The following is a 15,909-nucleotide window of genomic DNA, read 5'->3' on the forward strand; positions in this document are numbered from 1 at the left end:
ACATTCAACAGCCCGACAAGGTTGTCCACATCTCCAGTTTGTCTTATGAGCTCGCTTCAGGAGCTGCCACATTAAAATCAATGTTTGAAGCAGTAATAACAGAATGGATACATATTTTATTTGGTGACTGAACAAATTACTATTCTTTGGTGAAAAAATACAAATATTATATGATAGTAAAAATTAGAGTAAGTGCATCATGTTTGATGATGAGCAATTTACAGAGACTTTAGTCAGTAGTAGGCAGGATTAAAAAGCAATTGACAATTTCCGGTATGCAGGTTAACCAGGGCCCAATCAACCAACTTAAATTAACTTACAGTAAAGATATGTTTGAGTTGTTAAAAGGAGAAAATGACTACAGCTATAATACGTGTTGACTTAAATCCCGCTCTGCCTGTTTTAGACTCTCTATAACGGCCGTAGGATGGTGTGTGTGAGCGCTGACAACCCGGCTCTAACCACAGTGCTGGAGCTGACCGAGGCCAACTGTGTCCCGTCCAATCAGAACATCAGAGTGCAGATAGAGACAAGAGGCAGTGTGACGCCTCAAACGTATGCCAGAGATTTGGCCATCACCGCAGTCATCTGCTTTATTGGTGAGAATGCTATACGACACAATGAGAGAGAACGGTTTCCTTTTTCAAGCTGTGCCATTTTCTTTTAAGATTTATTTTTGGGGTGCATTTTTAAGCTTCATTTGATAGTATGGAGAGAGTTGAAATGGGGACAGAGAGGGGGGATGACATGCAGCAAAGGTCCACGGGTCACACAGGGCAACATGCTATTCGGTCATGTCTCACAACTGACTGCAACCTATGTCACCTTCCTATGTGGGGTTACTTGTTGTCTTGTAGGATACGGTTAGGCTATGTTGAGTTAGATTGAATAGCACAATTAAGACGATTGGTGCAATATATCTATTCATTTCCTTTTCTGTTGGGAACAAATCCTCAAATTCCTAATTAGTAGATTTCAGCAAAATGATCCTGTCAAATATCTTACCGATTGATTGGTCAGGGTATGATGTCAATTGAATGTTAATCTGAAAAAAGCTACACAGCATCTTAATGTAGAATTGTAAAGATGAATGTGAATGTGAATGCAGGTTAAAACATCTAACCTGTCCTGCTGTGATTCAGGTGGCGTTGGCTTGACCCTGCTGGTAGTCCTGATCTACTATCAAGTGCGTCGGAGGAAGAAAATGAGAGAAAGTCAAAGACAAAAAGAGGAAGAAGAGGGAAACAACACTGTGGCCAATCACCATTTTAATCACGTAGATGTTATTGACAAGAGGAGGGACCTTTTCTCAGAATCAAATAGCAGCCATTCCTGGGACAGGGAGACTATGGTGTTAGATGCAAGGCCAAATGGCCACGTTGGCCAGTTTAGGACCAGAGCTGATGAAAATGGCGGCCATTTTAGGTGTCCGGACTGTAGCACAGAAGGGCGAAGAGGGATGGGGCCAAACCCGATGAGATGGAACAACAGGATGAACGGAGGGATGGATGCAGTGGAGGAAAGAGAGAAGACGAGAATTAGAATTATGACAGAGGAAGACAGGAGGCAGCTCGGGACTCAGCAGGCAATCCTGAGCAGGGACATTCCCAATCCTAACAAGCTTCTTTCTCGCGGCAACACCAACTCTTCCTCTCATCCAAGGCAAGAAAGCTTCAGTCAGAGACCCGATACCCTGGCTGCTCATAAGACAAGCAGGGAGATTGGAGAGAGCTTCAGAACTGACATGGAGGGTAAGAGCAGAGGACATAGGAGTTTACACTGCCAGAGCTGTCAGAGGACATACAGACCACCAGAGCAGAACATGAGAGGGAGGATGCACACCAATGCAAGAGACTCTGCTCTGTCTGATGGCTTCCCTTCTGAGTACAGACAGATTGACAGGGGTAGTAATGGTAACCACAGCCAGTTTGATACGACCAAGAGCGCAGAGTGGAGAAGGGAACCAAGAAACGTAACCTTTGACTTGGAGAGGTCGATACGCCCAGCGGCAACAGGCAACAGTCCAGAGGAGGAAGAGTGGACCTCCAGAGACAAGGAGGCTGGAAGAGTTAGAAGGAGCAAAGCTAAAGTCTTGAAGGTTAAACTAAACATGAACCCGTTACGAAAAAGCAAAGTTCACCCTAAGAAGAAAACTGAGCAGGGCTTCTCAGAGAAAGGGAGTCCAAAGAAGGGAAAAGATAGACGGCATGATGGCAAAGAAAGAGGGGAGAAGGAACCGAAAGGGAAGTCCGGTAAGAAAACCAAAGGTAGCAGCGAGAAAACGAAGAAATCCACCAGGGCAAAAGAATCGGCTGAGGATGGTGAGGAGGAGAAGGAAGAGGAAGACGGAGGAGAGAGTGGACCAAAAGGTAAAACATCTTCTAAGCAGAAGAAAATGACTACCAAAAGTGGGCAGGGCAGCCAGGAAAATACAGACAGTAACCAGAGCAAGGACACACAACCAGAGAACTCCCAACCTAGTGATACTACCAGTACTGTGGACCAATCAGCCTCTGCTGTTGCCATTAGTCAGGGACAACACTTGCACAGTGGGAGTATTCCATATCAGGGAGCTGGATTGGTTTCGGGGAATGCTCAGCTTTCCTCGCAACATCTCCTATCCCTCTCTGCCACTGAGAGGAATCGCACTACCAACCTCTCCCTGCTTGGTTCAGCCGGCTCACAACTCCCCGGCAGCAGCCTCTCTCTTCAAGGAGGGAATGTTTTGCTCAACACTATGGCCCAGGGATCTAACACACTATTCCCCGGCAGTCCAGCTAATTCAGTTGCTTCTAGCATGGCAATGAGTGGGCCCAACATGGCTCCAGGTGGCACCCCAAACAGCTTCCTCAGGCAAGCTGGGTTAAACTTTACTCCTGCTGCCTCTCTTTTAGCTAAAACGGTACATGCTAACCCTTTGCAAGCAGGTGCAATGCATAACTCTCCTCTTCATACCTCCCAGCCTGCAGGTCTAAACTCAAGCGTAACAGAAAACCCAGCTATTAATCCGGCAACTGTTCAGTCCCTCTCCCATCCGCCTCCTGACAGTTCTTCTCTTGTAGCAAGATTGAATTCTGGTCCAACACAAGGACCAGGTCTTCAGACTGGAGAAGTTGTACATCAGATGCCTCCTGAAAATCAAGAACACAATACCAGGGAGGTTCTCACTGTCCCAACTCTGTCACCTCCAAGTGTGGATGGTTTGTCTGGTGTGACCCCTCAGACTCCTGGACCAATGACCACAGTGGAGAATCTGTCAAACAATAACAGTCAGATAGAGACTGGGCCTGTAACTGCTGCGGTGACAGGTAATATGTCTAAAGGACTTGCAGGAGGCAGCATGCAGGCAGCAGATGTGTCTGTATCAGGTGTCTCTGCCCCCAGTATGTCTACACAGAGTCTATTATCCTCCACAGGGGATGCAGTTGTAGCTGCTGCCCTGCTGCAACAGGAGTACCTGTCAGAGGAGGGAGGATCCTCCCCCAGGAGGAAGCTAAAGCTGGTGCTTCCTGAGAAGACGTCCAGCAGACCTCCCACCGCACTGGAGAGGAAAATACGCTAGCTGCTGATGTCATTATCAACGGATGGAATGTTTAAGAATTTGTTTAATTAAAGGTCAAAAGAAGCACTTCATTATTTGAAATTGGTTTTAAAATCAGATACGGAGCATACTGTCGTTGATACTGATGCCTTTATACGTTCTTAATGTTATCCTATAACCTGCTAGAAAATGCAATTTTCTCTTTTTTCTGTGTTCATGTGAAGTTTTATTTTTATAATTATTAAACGTAATGTCAAAAACCTTGCCGTTTGACTTTTAAAGTTCATTGTTGGCCTTCATAAGATGTTGATAAAGCAATCTCACCTCACTTTTCTCCATCGTCACAGAATCGCAGATGTTTAATGTTCCATCTTTTGAGAGCACTTGAAAGGTGGAGTCAGCGATGTTGGAGACAAGTTGTAGATATTCACTGATTTTAACAAAAGGTGATTTTAACAACAAACCTCCAGAATCACTGACTACACTACTACTACTTTAATTCAGCTACCACCATGGAATCTGCTTTATTTATTTATTGCAGGTTGTGGTTATTAAATCGCTGGCTCCTGTTTCACGGTTCTTCTGAACATGGGACTTGGGTACAAGTCAAGTTTAAGTTGAGTAGCATTTATTTTTGAGTTTCAAAATCAATCTTGATCTTGAAAATTACTGTTGACAAAACATTCTTACCTTGAGGCCTGCAGATGGAGTTTAATAATTGTAAGATAAAGATCATGTGATATGTTTAAAACCTCCAAAAGTTTCTTAATGGGCCTGGATGTGATATCGTCTTGTCATCTTAATGAATACATTTTGGAACATAATTTGTGTGTATACATTAACACATGTACAACTTACAAGGGCTCTTGGACACTAGAAGTCAGCCTTGGGTATCATATATTTAGTAACTGTTTGAAAGAAAAACAGAACAGTGAGTGCATACCATCAAAACTGTGTCAAAGATAACAGTCAGATTTACACCAACGGGCTTTGAATGTAAGACAAAAAAATCCCCACAGTTCAGTCATCAAGGCAGTTTATCAACCTGAACAGAAAACAAAGTGAACAGCAGTGACTTTGACCTCTGTGTTGACGGTAACATGTTGCCCAGGCTTCAGTGTGTCACAGCTGGGTTGGGTTTCGCTTTTGGCACCTGGACGTCTGTCTGCGGTGTGTCGGGTTACACAGGTTGCACTGCAGTCCTCTGAATGCTCACTACTGACCGTACGACTTACACAAAACCTTTCCCGTCTCAAGGTCTTCACCAGTGTTTTTTCTCAACCCAATGCTGAGCAGAACACAGAGTCACTGTGATCTTAGGCTCGGACCCCTTACAAAAATGCTTTTCAAATGTTGCCCCGTTGCTAGCATTGAAATGGAATCACGTAAAAGATATTTCACACTTTGAGGGGCCGTTAATTGTCATTGTGGAGTCCACGTTTCTCAAGAGCCTCGTTTTTATTGCAAGAAGAGAGACAACAAAAAAGAGGAGGAACAGCACACTTCCTATGGGGATATCCATCGATATCCCATCCACACTGATAGTACACAATGTACGCAGTCAATGACAAACAGTCAATTTATTATTTAATGAATGATTAATGATGAAAAATGCATCAGGCAACAAATTAGACCTGCATTAATAAATTTAATTTGGCCACTTGGAGGCAGCGCACAACAACACACTGAAATGATCATGTTGTACAGTTGATATGGTGAACATCCCAGCAGGCACAGCAAAATAATCATTCATTTGGTGTTGTGTTTCTGGCCACCTCATGAATCTTAGTTTGATAATTATTCTCCTAATTACCTCTGATTTTGATCTCCATCAACTGAGGGAAATATCTAGCTCTTTAGCTGCTAAATGCCCCACTATGTTCACCAGCTATCGTGTCTAACTTCTAGTCCGTCTGGGATTGCTGCTGGGCTGGTTGTATACACTGGGTTAATCAGAACGTATAGCTGAAATCAGTTGTCCCTCATGGCTTAAAATAATGGTTTGTGAAATCAGTGAGACGGAATCAAAGTAGTAAGGTTGAGCACCTTTAAATCAAAACAATTGAAGCTGGGGTATATGATTTCTGATTGGTCAAAGTTAACATGAGCTGACACTTTGACCAATCAGAGCGAGGCTCCGATTCTCTTTTCTTATTGGCTGTTGGGACTGTCCATTCACTTTGGCACGACTTTGTTGGTGTAGAGCGTGTCAGGGAGGGACCATAGGGGAGGGATCAAAGAGAACAAGTGGAGCGGTTGAGGTATTTGAATTTGAATCTCTATCCCAACTGCCATTTTCTCCCCAAATCCTCCACCCCAGCTGTTAACTAAAAAATGCTAAAACGCCCTTAATGTGTGAGTCAGTCAGATGACAATTCTCTTTTGACACTCTTTATGTAACATAGTGACTGTTTTGATTACAATATTAATATGTGCAGCTTAAAGGGCCCTCACAGTATCCAGGGACATAGGACCAGGTCTATCTGGTCTTTACTGTTTTCTCAAGTATTCTAATGTCTTTATCCCCGTACAAGTTATATAGTGATTCATCATCATACTGAAACATCATATCAGTTTAAGAAGAGGGGCAGTTGTACATTTCAAATAGATGTAAGAACAAAGAGATTAATATAAAGTGACTTCAAGTGTGCTCTTATGTGAGCTTGGATTTCAAATGATTCAGTATCTCCAGTGAGCTGGCTCAGTTGCAGCTCTGTCTTTGCCTTTAGGGGGCAGTGTGCATCTGCTTCAGGCTTTGACTCATGATGTCAGGGGAAAAGTGAAATGGCACTTTCTGAATGCAAAATGTAATTAAAGCGGCTACGAGTAACATTTAAATATCTTTTAAACAGCCTCATGTTTCCTCTCATAATCATAAATTACCTTTAACAGCAAACGAGACCATCAGTGCAAAGAAAGACGTTTTTATATAGTTTTTATTGCTGCATTTGATCTGGTCGTACACCCAGTCCGATTTTCGGTTCACGTGTGCATGCTCTATGGTCACATATCCGTATTGGTCACAGATTTCAGTGTGGCGCAGGAACGTGAATTGAGAAGCCTATCCCTCCAGGTGAGGGAAGGGGAGCGGGAGCCTTGTTTGAGACAGTTGTTTGTCGTCATAATGACTGATAACGGGGCTGAACCATAAAAGAAAAAAAAGAAAATGCAATGAAGAAAAGCTAAAGGGAGAGTGATAGTCGGGCGGGAGGGCGTTGCCAAGCAACGTATACACAATTTCACGCAGCGAAACTAGACTGCAGTGTTTACTCCTAAATGAATGAGCGGTAGCCTACTAAAACAAAGTTTACTTTGCCTCACCAGCATCATCAGATGACCATTATTCATCGGAAATAGTCATTATTTACAACAACATAAACACATTACCTCATCGTGATCCATACTAACTGCCATCTCTCGTTCATTCGCTTTGTGTGAGGACACGGGGACTCGTTCAGCTCCGTGAGAGGTGACAATGCATCAACTCATTGCAATCAGGTGTGTTTAGCACTTACTGGCATTAGTTGATGCTGTGTCACCCATAGACTCACGGATCCGAAAAGAGTCCGGTGCCCTCACACTTTCAACACACGGACACGCACCATATTGCTTCCTGATTATTTGAATCTGCACTCCCTGCACGAGCTAGAAAACAGCTTCACGACAGCTGGCGTCGTAATAATACTACCGCTTTTGTTCAAAGGTGTCGCCAACGTGCCGACTTACTCGTAGTGGCTTTAAAGCAGAGAAGCAGAGACAAACCTAATCTGCTAAAGACATTTTTTTTTTACACAAACAGATTTATTCATTCAAGGAATGCTGAAGTAACCGAAATGAAATCTTTTTTGATATTTGGTATCATATTTTAAAATATCAAAATGTCAAATGTTCAGCTGTCACTCAGCAAACACAGGAAACTGTCATGTTCTGTGGCGATCCTGAACAGTTTTAGGATTAAGGTTTAACTGCTGATAGCGGTGAGGACCAGCAATAGACTTTTGCTTTTCGAAAAATACTTTGTAGATGCCACTATTTTGTCTGAGAAAAAAAAAGCTCTTACACAAATACAATTTATTTATATTACTAACTACCAGCCTGCACGGACACCACCACCAACACCTTATATGGTCAGGAATAAAGCAACAGGCTCAGTGTGCTCTGACTCATAAGGCTTGTTTCTATGGAAAAACTAATAACGGTTATAAATGATGGTGTGATTTATAAGTCAAAGCTTCCCCTCCCCTCTGACACAATCACTATTCAACAATAATCATTAAACCTACTTCTGTTAATCTGACCAATTACCATCAAGACCAGGATTACTGGAAGAGATGCATGGCAGTGAGGACCGCTTTTCATCACCAGATGCGTGAAGATGCTACGTTCAAATGTACAAGGCTATTGGTTAGTGTTTCACAAAAGCAAGAATTCTGTCTGTACAACATGTATCAGATTAAAAGTGTTGTGTAATGTTTATTTGTCTATAATAAATCAGCGTTAATCCATTTTTTTTTAACAATCCGAGGCCGAATTTCACAATAAATTGAACATCACACCCAAGTTTTACGCATTTACATTTCATCTCATGTTTTTTTTTAAAGCTTTTTTTTGACCTGATGAAGGCACTATTTGTAGGAAGGCAGTAGGATACTATGTTTAGTTTTTGCCTCTTTATATCTGTATATATCACAGTATGTTCATATGATACCTTTGCACAACCTCTCATTATTATATCTATACATTTACTAGATTATTGGATATAGTGTTTACAATATATTTTATCAATTTAATATTAGGCCACTCACCTGCCAAAGTTTTTCTTTCATGACATGACATTACTATATTTTAGCTGCTGCAGTATATTATGTCTAGTGGTCTTATTAGATTTGGTTCCACTTATGTCATTTTTACTGTTTAATATATATACTGTATTGTAATGATATATTATACATATCTGAGATCTTTTAATTTCCCTGCTAACCATTTCTTCTTTACTGCAGCTGATGATAAAAAAAATGAATTTGAATGAGTGTTTCATCACATAATGTTTCAGTGTGGACCAGAGTATGTGTTCTTGGCACAGGTGCATAACCTAAAGAAGTGTTGAGAAGACATTTTCTGTTTTCCATTTCCAACAATGTTCACAAGTTTTACAGCTAATAGAGCTTAAAAATACATATTTTCCAAGACTTCAAAGACATTTGTTTTGCCGTTACAGCAGGGCTATTTTGCATAAATGCAAAAGGCCCAGGGTACAAACACAGGGTGTGCTGTGTCGCGGGAGCAGTAAAAGGTGTACACTATTATGTGTAGTTAATTAAAGCAACTGTCATAAACTCTAACAATAAACAACATAAAAGAGGCAGGAGTTGGAGCAATGGCTGCACATCAAATGCAGCACTTACTTTATTCTCAAACACATTATTAGAATCTAAAAATAAGAAAATCTTCATGGTTGTTGTTAGCCAGAGTCCTTTCATCTGCCAAAAACACATTAATACAAAGAGTTACAGAGAAAGAAAGAGAGAGAGAGAGAGAGAGAGAGAGAGAGAGAGATGTGTATCTCATCATCATCATCATCATCATCATAAACACTAAAACAAAACTTGATTTGATAAAAAAAAAAAAACAATAAAACAATAAAACACAACCAACCCAGCAACAGTTATAGTTTCTTAAATAGCCGGTGTGTGCGCACAGAGAAATAGAGATGACAAAAGAGACCATGCAACCCCAATCAAGCACTCTGCCTTCTCATTAACACTTCACACACTCTCTCTCACACGCACGCACACACGCGCACACACACACACACACACACACACACACACACACACACACACACACACACACACACACACACACACACACACACACACACACACACAGTTTGGATCCAAATCAATATCTTCAACAGACATATGCCAGGAGGAGGAGCTGTCGTCGTACAAAGGGAGTATTTTTCTTTCTCTTTTTTTTTTCTTCCAACAAAAGAATTGTTTGACATTTCATTATTTCAAGGACTAAAATACATTTAATTTTTATACCCTGCAGATCTGAGCCTCACTGGCAAGGGAACAATGACAGTTCTTTATCGTACACAATTCTTCACACTTAGCGCCTGCTTAGAAAGGCTACAAACTGCTTCAGGTGCTGTTCCACCTCTTACTCTTATTCAGCATTTAACACTGTTCCTCCTTTCTGTGTCTACAGACGGTGTGTGGGACTCAAACTGAAGGCTTATATTCATCTAATTAAAGAGCCCACAGGGAAACAGTGTGTGTGTAGTAGGAGATTTGGTTATCAACCCTTTGTCTGTGTTCTCTCTTGACTTTGGCCGTATAGACGGATACAGCGACTACCAGGTCAAAATGAAAAAAAGAAAAAAAAAATCAATTGGCTTTATATTGACAGCTCAAACAATTTATGTTACAGCAATTTACACTTTGCTCTTCAGAGCCTTTTGGAGCTGACGGTAAGACACCATCTTTAATAAATGAGGAAGTGGATAGGGACTTTTCAGGGCAGACAGGATATCAGGCAGAGGGTTGGAGTATATACACCTAGTATTATGGTCCACAGCACAGGGCCTGCCCACCTCACCTCACTGCTGCTAAACACATATTCATTTCTAATGGCTTGTTTTAGGCTGTACGTGACCAGGAGAAAACAAACAGCCGATAACTGATGTCAGACCAGCCATGGGACATGCAGGAGCCTGGAAGAAATGAGCTCTTCTTCCTGTTCTTAACACTGTTGTCTCTCAGACGACACATTTTAGTAACACACAGAAATGTCCCGTTATTTTACTGAGTGGGCTTTAGTTTGAAGTGCTGAACTCAGGCCAAGTTCATTGAAGGTGGACTCCTTAGTCCACTGAGTCCTCAGTGGGTTCAGGTTGGCCTGCTTTGGTCCAGGCTGGCCTGGGTTGGCCTGGGTGGTTGTACGGATGATGCTGGAAGTTCCATGGTGTGGCAGTAGAAGGGCTTGGTTGAAGTTGGTTTGGTGTGACGTTGTCCTGAGATTAGCTCAGATAGAGGTGTTTGTCTCTCTGTAGACCCCTGCAGGAGGAGAGGAGAAACAACAGTCTCATTAGTAGTGTTTATATACACCAGAGTGACACCTCATTAGTAGTGTTTATATATGTGGTACACTCAAAATCAGACCACTACTTCAAGAGGTAATTTTTGAAAGTTTACATGTATAACCTATGATAATTAATTTATATATTTGAGTATGTATTTATCGCTAATTATTAACGTCGAATATTTGTTGTGAGACAAAGTGTTAGTACTAGGAAACTTAAGGGCGGAACTAAAGTGTATTGCAGTCCGGAAGCCTATGGCTGCGGGGCATTTCCGGTCCCCCGTCAGACGGATTTCGGAAAATGACAACAGGGCTCCGTTGCTTCATTCCTGTCCTAACGTGTACCTGCTTTTCAGGTTTGTACCCAGTGAAAAGCACACACATTAGTATCTTGATGAATCGGAACATATTACAAACATGTTGATACACTTTGAGTACAGTTTTATGTATGTTATGTCAAGTTAGGAACTTTTTAAAATTCCTTTGTTTGTTTTCGCGCCAAACGGCAATTGTGGAGAATAGCAGTTTGCCGTCCGCGGAGAATATTATTGTGACAACACACACATCGTAGAGCATGAATAAGTTTACTTTGGCCCTGAACACCTGACATAAAGGTTTAAGAATATATTACATGTGATTAAGAGGTTTATGACGTTATGATAGGATATTTTAGAGTATAAGAAAAGTGTTTATATGATGTGTTATGCTAGCCTGTCAGTTAGACAGACCTATCAACCATTGTAGTTCAGACAGTGGTTTAATGTTAATTCCCTAAGTGTTGTTTTATGTCTTAAATAGGAGAACAGTCTTTTTTAATGACAAGTGTTATTGTGGGGTAAAGCCAAAGTATATTTAGGTTTGACATTTTATTTATTATATAGGAACAAAACTGTATTAAATTGCACTATGTGAGATAGCTTTAAAAATAACCAGCCTTTAAGCTGAAAACAGGCACAACTTTAACTTAGGTGAATTTTGACAAAAGGAGTGTATATTTTGATATGAATTGTAATAAGAGTTGTGTATTTATGGTAATGTGAACTAAGAGTGGAGAGAAACAAGATATGTGAGCCTCACTTTTTATTGCACTTTTTGATGTTTTATTTTTAACAAGGAACCTATTGACATTTTAACATGCACTTTAGCCAGGGAAGAGTTTATATTTATATTTATATGTGATGATTGTGAATTAAAGAGACGGATTTCGGAAAATGACAACAGGGCTCCGTTGCTTCATTCCTGTCCTAACGTGTACCTGCTTTTCAGGCAAATCCGATCTCAAAATCCTTTTGCTACCTCTGTCCTGGCCACTTGGGACCGGTAACATATACACCAGAGTGACACCTCATTAGTAGTGTTTATATACACCAGAGTGACACCTCTTCCAAATGTAAAATCCTTTTAATAATTCTAATCAATGTCCAAAATTTTACTGGGCTCACCAGAAGCTAAACACCTCATTTCATCTTTTGTGGGAATATGTTTAGACCGGCAGGACAAATCTACTTTGAAAATAAAGCAAGCCTGGGAAAAAGACTTAAACACTGGAATAGCTGACGATGTCTGGGACGGAGCGCTAAAAAGCATTCAGTTAATTCAATGTAAGGTCACACTTAGATTGCACTATTCTAAGGTTAAACTGCATAACATTTTCCCAGATCTTTCGCCTTTATGTAACAGGTGTAAGACTGCCAAGGGTACACTTGCTCACCATTTTTGGGAATGTCCAAATCTTTACAACTTTTGGTGTCTTGTATTTCAATGGTATTCTAATGTTTTAAATGTGTCTTTAACTCCTGATCCGGAAACCGCCCTGTTTGGACATTCCACAGCCCTGGAAAAATTGGACCACAATGCACACATAATCATGGTGTATGGCATGGCTATTGCCAAAAGATGTATCCTGAGGCTGTGGAAGTCTGACTTGGCCCCCCAATTCGAGACCTGGTTGAGGGAAATGGTGGGCATTCTACATGTGGAAAGGCTACGACATGAGCTGTCAGGTCACCCCCATAAATGTCCCCGCTATACGGGGCCCAGTGCTGCGGCACTTAGGGAACCAAAAGGTGTGAGGTTTGCCCCAGTTTTGTTTTTTGTTTTTTTTGTTTTAGCTTTGTTTTGTTTCTTGTGTATTTATAGCTTATTTTCTTAATCATTTTGTCTTAGTTATTTATTTAATTATTTTTTCTGTATTCCTTGTCTGTTTATGTGAGGGAGAGGGAAGGGGAGGAGGGAGGGGGAGGGGGGAGGGGGAGGGGAGAGGGGGTTGTGTATGTATTGTATGTGTTTACTTAATCTGTTTTTTTTGTCCATATGTAAAAAAACATAAAACCACTAAAATAAGAGTAAAAAAAAAAAAATTCTAATCAAATCTGATCAAATTCCAAGTAAGCTGGTGTATAGTGAAAATGTGAAAATATATATTTTTATGTTTATTATATGTCGTATCCTGGGCTTCAGAGGGTGTTCTACTCTAACAGGAAATAATTCTGCTGGAAACAATGATTACATTTTTTTTTTTTTTAAAGAATTAAAAATAAAGTTCTAAATATGTTAAGCTGTAGCGCGGCTCTGAAGAGTGACTGAAGAGCTGTTGATGAGAACAGTGTTCTGTATCGGTGACAGGTGTGGTCAGACATGAGCACCTGGAAACACACCCAACAGCAGAGTAACACCTGTACATCACTGCAACAACGCAAACACAGCAACCCTGTGTTCCTAATCGCATACTCTTTCTTTTTTCTATTCTACATAATACATCCGACGATAAAAATAATTTAGTTAGGACGCAGTAGGCATACTATTGGGACATACTTTTACTTATTTATTTCATCATAACATTGTTTTCATACGGAGGCTTCGTTGATGTGAAGTCACTTCAGGTTCGCACTGGATTATGGGTCAGAATCGCCCAAATAAGATGCTGATTTCAACAACAAAATTTGTGGCCGGATGCAGTAGACATCCGGGTCTTTCTAACCATTCTAAATCTGGCCACAAGAATCGGAACATACAAAATCTTTTTTCTAGCATACTAAATAGTAATAAGTATGCGATTCGGAACGCAGGGCATGTGTCAGTTAACAGTCCAAGCCCAACACCTACCCGTTGCCATGGTACTCAGTGCTCCAGTCCAGAGAGGGATGGTGGTTGGGCGCGTGTTGTCGACCCAGCTGGTGGTAGTCCATTGATGATGACATCATAGCTCCTCCTAGTGACTGGTAGTCAGACTGCAGGGATGGGAGGTAGCCCTGGAATAGAAGAAAACCTTTGTCAATAAATAAATCAAAATTATTCATTACAATTATCCATTACAATGAATATTCCAGTTGTTAGCCAGCTGATTGAGATACCTGAGAGGCAAGATGCATTTTTTTGCCTGTGCGGTACACAAAGTGGAATGCTTTTTCAGAGTTGGCCGTCTGGGCCATTCTTGTGAAGGCAAACTCTCATGAACGCTTTGAGGGGGTTATCTTTGAACTTTACACATACAATATGTCCAGCCCGACTCGGGGGTGAACTGATTAGATGTTGGAGGTCACAGGTCAAGGTCACTGTGACCTCATGCCTCATGAACGCAATATCTCAAGAACGCTTTGAGGGATTTTCTTCAACGTTTGCGAAAATTGTGGAATCTTACTCAAAGATGAACTGAATAGATTTTGGAGGGTTACAAGTGGTTAGAAAGTAGAATGTGGTTTGAATGAGAGATGCCATCCGGGTACTGTTAAGGTATACATCTGCTTTAACTGAGTCTATGGACAGCTGAAGGGAAAGCAAGCGAGGGCACTGGTTGGTCAAATGGTTTGTGATGAACAGAGATCAGTCACAGGTTCATGTCTGGAGTCTGAGGAGGAGAGAGGGATGGAGAGATGGAAAAAGGAGTGAGAGCATTGACCATTGGCAGGAGTGTGTTTGTGTGTGTGTGCTTATTTGTGTGTGTGGGTGTGCTTGTTTGTGTGTGTGTGTGTGTGTGTGTGTTTGCTTGTGTGTGTGTGTGTGTGTGAGAGAGAGAGAGAGAGAGAGCCAAACTGAAAGGGAAGTTAATCTGAGTGTTGTGAGTGAAAGAAGAGAAAGAGGAGGACAGCAGGTGGTTGGGTTCTCCCCCCCTCTCCTCTTCTACCTCACCTATTCATCCATTGTTGAGCAAATTCTTCTCCTTCACTCCTTCACAAAGACCCCATCTGCCTCTTTTGTCTCTCTCTCTCTCTCTCTCCCTTCCCCCATCATTTCTCACTCTTCACTCAGAGAAAGAGAAAAGTTTAGAGCTCTGTCACTGTGTCCTCTCCTTTTTTTTACTTAACTTTTTCTTTTTCTCTCTTTTTAGGGGGGGGGGGCTAAAAATATGCAAACACAGAGAGAGAAAGGAGGATTATGGGGGTGTGGGAGTGCAGTATAAAAAGTGGGATAAAATGGGAAGTGAGACCCAATCCAGGCAATATCCAGCTCCCTTAATGTAGGGGACGTAATGACTTCACACATTCAATCATATAATTCCCATAATTCCTCTTGTCTATAGAGTGACCATCAACAGAGAGGCTGGTTGACAGGCGGACTGAGTCAGACCTACATGACAGAGGTCAACAGCAAAGTTCAAGACATCTGGATATTAGTGCCGCAACTAACGACTTTTTTTGATAGTAAATAAATCTATCGATTATTGAAATGCATACTTATGCAATGGCCCTTATTTTGCTAGCAGCCTTTACATTTGGGTTTAGTGTCAGGCATGTGCTTACTATCAATAAAGACAAGAGAGATGAATACTTCATTCAATGTATTGTATTTCCATAAACTTTATATGACCACAAAAATTCAGATATTGAGTTTTTTGTCCATTAAAACCGACGACGGGCAAATGGGCTGATATAGAAACGTTAAATGTCTACAACACGTCAGCTGTCAGTGTGAGGGAGCTATTGACCTAGTTATGCTCTCCTTTACTTGTTAAGAAATCAGAGGTGATTTGTGTCAACATTTTCAGATTTCTATTTGCCAGATTTCTAAGCCCGCTCTACAAATCTTGCTAATACAAATCTAAAAATGTTGACACAAATCAGGTGCGATGACGTCACCAGCTAAGAAACGACTATTCAATTTGTTTGCAACTCATCTATTAGTGTATTGTTAGTCGATGAGCCGTCACACCCTGACTGAATATAATAGTGATAAATGAGATAGGGGTCCACTGGGTTTATTTTCAGCCACATCACCCGCAGTATGGTTCAGCACTGAGGTCCACAAGGAAATGCTGATGCATTCCCTCCCACTCTAGCACACAT

The 15,909-nt window shown here is 41.2% G+C and overlaps 1 protein-coding gene across 1 annotated transcript in view; it reads right to left on the minus strand.

Annotated features, from left to right (window-relative positions):
- Positions 1–9,621: 9,621 nt before the first annotated feature.
- tox (thymocyte selection-associated high mobility group box) overlaps positions 9,622–15,909 on the minus strand; it is a 52,581-nt gene continuing 46,293 nt past the window's right edge. The window contains exons 9-10 of the mRNA XM_080033883.1: positions 13,733–13,878; positions 9,622–10,602 (exon numbers count right to left, since the gene is read on the minus strand). Of these exons, the coding sequence (XP_079890009.1) occupies positions 10,566–10,602; positions 13,733–13,878 (183 nt within the window). The 3' untranslated portion in view covers positions 9,622–10,565. The remainder of the gene's footprint in view (positions 10,603–13,732; positions 13,879–15,909) is intronic.

Source organism: Ammodytes marinus (assembly GCF_949987685.1).
Source record: "Ammodytes marinus genome assembly, chromosome: 9".
Taxonomy (NCBI): Eukaryota; Metazoa; Chordata; class Actinopteri; order Uranoscopiformes; family Ammodytidae; genus Ammodytes; species Ammodytes marinus.